At 37.9% G+C, this 7476-nt stretch overlaps 1 protein-coding gene across 1 annotated transcript; it reads left to right on the plus strand.

Moving 5' to 3' along the window:
* The first annotated feature begins 4708 nt into the window (after positions 1–4708).
* On the plus strand, positions 4709–6301 carry LOC122641410 (cytochrome P450 94A1-like). The gene has a single exon (XM_043834637.1). The coding sequence runs from the start codon at positions 4746–4748 to the stop codon at positions 6282–6284; it is 1539 nt and encodes a 512-aa protein (XP_043690572.1). The 5' UTR covers positions 4709–4745; the 3' UTR covers positions 6285–6301.
* The last annotated feature ends 1175 nt before the right edge of the window (positions 6302–7476 follow it).

Here is a 7476-nt window from a genome sequence, read left to right on the forward strand (position 1 = left end):
TGGCACATTTTTCCTTTTCATATAAGTTCTCTAAATATATGTGATTTGTAAGGCCCTTAGGTTTGAAGACAGAAGCTCTCCAAACTACCTCCTTGTAAGGGTGTCAATTTAGAATCAAAACCGACTGTTTAAAATCGAACCGTATCAAATCAAAGTAAATCGTTTTGATTTTGGTTTCCAAATCTGTTATTCTGGTTTGGTTCGATTTCGATTTCATGCCTAAAACCATTAAACTGACCAAATTACTTATTTTCAAACCGAATAAAGAATCGTATAAAATTATATATTTTTTAAAACTTTTAATCAAATGTGGATGATAAATTCTTTTCTATTTTAGTGTGTGAGAAAAGTTTGATACACTATGATCTTAACAAATAAGAATCTTTTTTATTGGTAAAGATGTGAAAATGTTTGCCCAAACATTTAAAATAAGACCTAAACCGAATATGAAACAAAATTAAAACCTAGTAAGAAGATGAATACAAGACTAAATAAAAACTGAAATCAAACCGAGTCGATTTGATTTTGGTTTTGAAAATGATTTTCTATTCTCGGTTCGGTTCGATTTCTACATTTTGTTTCATAAATCTAACCGAATAATCGAAATCGAACCAATTGACACTGTTACCTCATTGCTTCATCTTTTTTATGCAGACTCAAACGTACATCCTAAACCGACCCAAGATTTACATTATTAATAACTCAAGTTCAAGGCCATCCAATCCAATCCAAGGAGCAATCCGTTCAACATGGGTAGCAAATTCGGTTCAAGCATGTCCAACAACTTCCCCATGCACCAACGAGTCAATCATCATTTTAGGGCATGTCATATCATCAATACTATGTTGGGAAACTTCCCCCACTTCAATTATAAGCAAGTCTGGAGGAGCAAGATGACGATTGAAAAAGTTTGCAAGGGTGCTTTTTTTTATTTTTTTATTTATTTATTTTTTTGGTTTAATGCAAGGGTGACTAACGACTGTGATGATGTTTGAAGGAAGTTTTTTGAAATGATAAATAACACTTACCCTTTATTAGAGATCCCTTCGTTGGAAATGTTGGACCCTAAGTTCGACTCCGCCTCGTTTCTTGGGGTCATTCGTCTGAGAGAAAACTCCCTGGTGAACATGGGACCCAGTATCTCCCAGTTTGTGTGTGTTATGGGATCGTGTACGTGTCCTAAGGGAATTAGTTGGCCAAAGGCCAGACACTTCCAGTTCCCCAAAAAAAAAGAAAATTCTGAATATAGATCCTCAGCAGTTCAAGATTGAAGAGCCTACGTATTACGCTCAACTCACAGACTACCATGTGAATTTCATATCAATCCAATCGTACTGCACTCAACACCAGGAGGCAAAGGGATCCAAATCCTAAAAGTCCAATGTCGGCTCCTTGACTCATTCTTGGTGTTCATTTCAACGTGTTAATTTCTTACCTTTTCTTTACGTGTTCGCAACTCTTCTAGACTTTTCCTTCTCTTTCTTAGTATCCTTATTTCATTGCTCACGTCACTGATAACCAAAGTATTATCCATTTACTCATCAGGGATATGGTTCTACAGATGGGTGTTTTATTGGTCGGTTCGGTCCGGGTTTAATCGGATTAAGTTCATTCTAATCTATTATTAAGTCAACACAAAACTAAATCATTAAAAAAAATTTCGATTTCAGTTAGTTTCAGTTCTGGTCTGATTTAACCTGGTTTCATATAATTTGTTTATAGGTTTGTAATAGAGTTACTACCGGTTCAGTCCGCATGTATATGAGGTGTTTCCTACACCCACGGCCCAGCCAAATTTCTTATTATTTTTCTCATAAAAAAATAAATAAAAAATAATCATGTGTGTAGGTGTAGGCAATGCCTCATGTTTAGAGAACCTTTTCTCATGAGAAAATCTCTCCTCTTTTTTTTTAGTTTTTTGAGTTTTTTTATTTCAAATACTATCGCTCCAATCTCAATGTTTTATCGGGTTTGGTCCAATTTTAGTTTTGATTGATGTATTCGATTGATCCAATTTGGTTTTGATATCTACTAGTTTCATAAAACCCCATCCCAAAACCAAACCAATTAGAATTCGATTCAGGTTGAACCGATCGATTGGTTGGTCCGACCAATTCAAATTGAACTTTGACACCATTAGTTGTACGGGTCAAGGGCTTTTTTGAGATGCCGCAAGTTGGATTGAAAGGAAGCTACTTAAGTACTATTCGAAGACTTTGATACTTCCCTTTGAATGGTCAAATCCGAACCTTCACATTTTGAAAGATTTCTTTCTTATAAATGGGTTATTTCCAAATGCCCTCCAAAAATGGCCAAACTTCTAATTGCCCCTTTAAATTTTCATTAATTTAACGTGCACCCTTGCTTTCCAAACTAAGTACCAATATAGTCCCTCCCATTAGTAGAGAAGTTAAGTTATAATGGATCCTAGTTTTTGAAAATTTATGGACCATTCTACCCCTTGATAGGGTAGAGTGACAAAAATACCCTTATTTGAAAAAAAAAAAAAAACAGAAAAAAAAAAAACCCTGCAACTCATCTTCCCCAAATTGTCTTATACCTATCTTATTCGGTAATTTGGATTTGCCAAAATCCAAACTTCATGTCGAATTTTGAGAAAATAGTGGACTTATAAATCTTCTGGAGGAGATCTTTTTTGTTTGGAATGAGGTATCTAATCCATTGTAGAACTTCATTCAAGGATTTATAATTGATAATAAGGCGAGGGGTGCCTCGTTCAATTTCAACATTCTTGTTTACATAGAATGCAGCACAATTCCAAGGAGATTTACTGTGTCTGATCAAGTTCTTTTTTAAAAGGTCTGTTATTTCTTGTTTGCAAGTTTCAACTAATGCAGCATTCATTTGAATGGGTCTGACTTTGGTTGGAATATTTTTTTCAGAAAAATCCCGTTCATAAGGGAACATGACAGAATGCTTATGACAATGCCAAAATGCATTAGGGAATTCAGAACAAAGGTGTTGTTCGAATTGTTTGCGAAGTTGGTTAATTTGATGTTGTATGTGATTGTCTTTTAACATTTCAACAGTTCTTGTATGAGAAACTTCATTTTTTAAGAATTCTATTTGTTGCTCTTTGCATGCAATCTTATTAACCTTTTTGTCTTAAAAAATTGCTGAGGATTTGAGTTTATTGATTTGCTTGGTATGGGCAGGTTCAATAAAGTCAAAGATGATCTTTTTTCCCAGGGCTTTTGTGGAGATTCCTTGGTCTGAGGTTTTGAAAGGTTTTATTAATTCTAGGAATGGTTGTCCTAGGATAACATTTTGATCTAAGTCTTGTACAAGTATGAAGGCTTGTTTAAGGCAGATTCCTTGTTTGCAGATGTGGGCATCTAAAAGCTTGTAATTGATTTTGAGGGTCAGTTTAGGGTTTGAGGAAGATGAGTTTTTGAATCTGAAATGAAACAATTTCCTACACACCCTAAAGAAAGAAGTGATTTTTTTTTCACCAGTACATCAAATGCTTAGCAAATAATGGAAAGAGTCATACGATTGGAGCCTGAAAAAATAAATTGAAATTTCTCTAAAGAATAAGAATTACAATCAAATCGCAACAGAATGGAATTTTGAGCATCAATTGCAATGCAAATGCATAAACGATGGCAACTCGAGATTCGAGCTGGAGAACGAGTACATGGAATGGGAAAAAATTGCATTCCAGAATGGACTGCATTCATGAGCATGATCCAAGGATTTGAGAATGGAATGTTTCTCAAACAACGTTTTTTTCAATCCGATGCTTGTAAGGAAGAGGGAAAAACGATAACCCATCTCCACTATCTTGCTTTCAACCTGCAACTGCAAGGAAGAGGGGAAAACGATAACTCATCACCACTATCGTGCTTGCTACCTGCTCGTGTCCTGTCTGCTATATCCTGTGAATTTCATCTCTATTATTGGTTCGGTGATTTGGTGAGCCCATCAACATCAACAATAGGGAGGATCGCCATCACAGGACGACCTCGATGCTTTGTTTATGCCCATCTCTTGGTTATGGTATCCTTGCTTGTCACATTGACCATCGTTTTGAGACCTGGAAAAAAAAAAATCACAGAGGAAGAGAAGAAGAAAACAATAAGAGAAAATTAGAAAAAAAAAGGCTGAGATGATATCTGAGTGAGTTACAGCTAATTCTTTGTGAAGGATGTAATTGAAGAGCATGGAACCCCTTTGGGCCTGTACGATCTGGAGACCGTTAAGCATTAGGTACAAGATATCTTGACTTGAGCATGTCCGCCCATGCTCTTCTATCCATTTCTTTGCTTCTTCCAAGTAGATCGCTTCGTTTCTTTTTGTTGGGGAAGATGAGTGTGCAGGAAATTGTTCCATTTCAGATTCAAAAATTCATCTTCCCCAAACCTTAAACAATTTGGGGAAGATGAATTGCAGGGATTTTTTTTTTTTTTGTATTTTTTTCAAATAAGGGTATTTTTGTCATTCTACCCTATCAAGGGGCAGAATGGTCCATAAATTTTCAAAAACTAGGATCCGTTATAGCATAACGTCTCTGACTAACGGGAGGGACTATATTGGTACTTAGTTTGGAAAATAGGGGTGCACGTGGAGTTAATGAAATTTCAGATGGGCAACTATAAGTTTGACCATTTTCAGGAGGGCATTTGGAAATAACCCCTTATAAATTCACTACCACACACAGAAGAAAATATTAAGAATTTACAGCCAACACATTGTTCTCATATCAAACCCACCATTAATCCGTCATGTTACAGCTTGAGCTTTTTCCTTACCTGCTCCTCTTCATTCTTCCGTTCTTCTTCTTTGTCAAAACTTGCTTCACTTATGCAACCAATTACAAGAATTCATCCTTATCTCCTGCAATTAAGCTACCCAGATCCTATCCTTTACTAGGTTCCACTCTCACCATATCTGCCAACAGAGATCGATTCAATCAATGGGTCACAGAGCTTCTTCAAAACAGTGAGAATGGAACCATCATCCTTCAACGTTCTCTCGGCCATCGCCATCTCATAACTACCAATCCCCTCAACGTCCAATACATCCTTAAGACCCAATTCTCCTTCTACCCAAAAGGCAGTTTCTCTCAAGAGGGCCTCTCTGATTTTCTTGGTTCTGGCATCTTCAACATCGATGGTGAAAGCTGGAAGTTTCAGAGACAAATCTCCAGTCATGCATTCAATACCAAATCCCTCCGGAAATTCGTCGAGACAGTGGTCGAAGACGAGCTCTCTGACCGCCTTCTTCCTCTACTCTTGACCACCACCACTCAAAAATCCGTTCTTGATTTGCAAGACATCCTTCAAAGATTTGCATTTGATAACATCTGCAAGATTGCTTTTGGGTTCGACCCTAAGTATCTTTCCCCTTCATTCCCACAACCAGAAACTGAATTTGCAGTCGCATTTGAAGCAGCTACACTATTAAGCAGTAAGCGATTTGGTTCAATTTTCCGAGGGATATGGAAAGTGAAAAGGGCATTTGATATTGGGTCAGAGAAGCAATTGCGAATAGCAGCTACAAAAGTTCGTGAATTCGCAACTAGTATTGTAAGAGAAAAGAAACGAGAACTAGAAGAGAAATCTTCAATTGAAACAGAGGATCTTCTCTCAAGAATCTTGAATTCCGGCCATTTAGATGAGAATTTCGTTACAGACATGGTGATCAGCTTTATATTAGCTGGTCGTGATACTACATCGGCAGCATTGACATGGTTCTTCTGGTTAATTTCCAGGAATCCTCGTATAGAAAATGAGATTTTGAAGGAGATAATAAAGGAGAAACCAGAAGGGGTTGATCATTTCGATGAGGTGAAGGACATGGTATACACCCACGCTGCTCTCTGCGAGAGCATGAGGCTCTACCCACCAGTCCCTTCTGATGGTAAGCAAGCAGCAAGCGATGATGTGTTGCCAGATGGGTCTGTAGTGAAGAAAGGCATGCTAGTGTCATATCATCCCTATGCGATGGGAAGGATGGAGTCACTGTGGGGCAAAGATTGGGCGGAGTTCCGCCCAGAGCGGTGGTTGGAGAAAGAGGAGATTACCGGAAAATTGAGGTTTGTGGGAAGGGATTCATATACATATGCAGTCTTCCAAGCAGGGCCAAGGATTTGCTTAGGGAAGGAAATGGCATTCTTGCAGATGAAGAGGGTGGTAGCCGGAGTTCTGAAACAGTATCGGTTGTTGCCGGCGGAGAATGGTTTTGAGCCGGTTTTTATCTCTCATTTAACTGCCAAAATGAAAGGAGGTTTCCCAGTGAAGATTGAGAAGAGGGGTGGATAGTAGAGATTTGTGGGTTATATATAATATTTCGTTAATGACTTTTCTTGTTTCAACCTAAGTAGTAAGTGGGACTAGATGGAATTGTTTGGCTTTTCTTAATCAAGATTTTAAAATAGCTAGTGCATAAGAATTTTTTTTTTTTTTTTTTGGTCAGAATCTGCAATTTTATTAGGGATCATAATGTAACGTTGTAACTATTTATACGATAATATTTTTATGTTTGATTAATGGGATTTTTTTGTTTCTATACAAAATCCCCTCAAGAGGGGAAAATATATATACCATATCAACAGGTAAAAACTGCTTTACAATATTCAAAAGGTCCTCCGGAAAAGAGAACTCCAAAACCCAAAATGGAGGAAGAAAAAGCCCACTTAGAAATATCGATATTGCATCAGCATAGATCAGACGTATTGGACAAGTTTACCCTTGTTTTTCTTTTCAAAACGGATTTTTTGACTATCTTACACCTTGTTCGTAGTATCGATCACCTCCAAAACCGTGCAATATCAACCATATCGAGCAATCCGATACTTATAACTCAAACCATGGATAAGAATCATAAGATCCTAGCATTACGACCTGGTTGTTCTCTTCCAAGTGGTTTGATGGTCAACCCTACCTTTGTTCTTGGTGAACATGCCTTTTTGCCTCTTATCAATGTCAATACTGTTCAGCCCCCCTCCCACCCCCCCCCAACCGAATCGTTATCCACTACTGTCCGCTGCCCGGACAGCAGAGTGCTGTCCCCTCACATGAACGCGAAATGATGATTTAACCACTTTGCCCGAACACACTGCCCGAGGGGTGGGGTTAAATCGTCATTTCACGCCCATGTGAGGGGACAGCACTCTGCTGTCCGGGCAGCGGACAACAGAGGATAAAAATCACCCCCCCCACCCACACACACACACACACACACACACAGGTTTTGTGAAAATTTACCTACATCACAACTATAACTCTAGCATTGACTGCTGACAATGATGATGTAGAGTTAATCCTTACTACCAGTGTATTGTTGGAAAGGTAAACTCAGTTATAACTTATAACCCAATCGATCTTATTTACTCAAATGGACATCAGGATTTCCATGTTAAAGAGGTAAGAAAAACAGAAAGGGCTATTGAGGGGACAAGACTTAAATTTCTTCACCTCATGTATTAATAATGTAAATGGTTCAAGAATTGAT

Source organism: Telopea speciosissima, chromosome 10, assembly GCF_018873765.1.
Source record: "Telopea speciosissima isolate NSW1024214 ecotype Mountain lineage chromosome 10, Tspe_v1, whole genome shotgun sequence".
NCBI classification, from domain to species: domain Eukaryota; kingdom Viridiplantae; phylum Streptophyta; class Magnoliopsida; order Proteales; family Proteaceae; genus Telopea; species Telopea speciosissima.

Coding starts and splice junctions, on each gene's coding strand:
- LOC122641410 (XM_043834637.1), top strand. CDS start 4,746: ATGTTACAGCTTGAGCTTTTTCCTTACCTGCTCCTCTTCATTCTTCCG.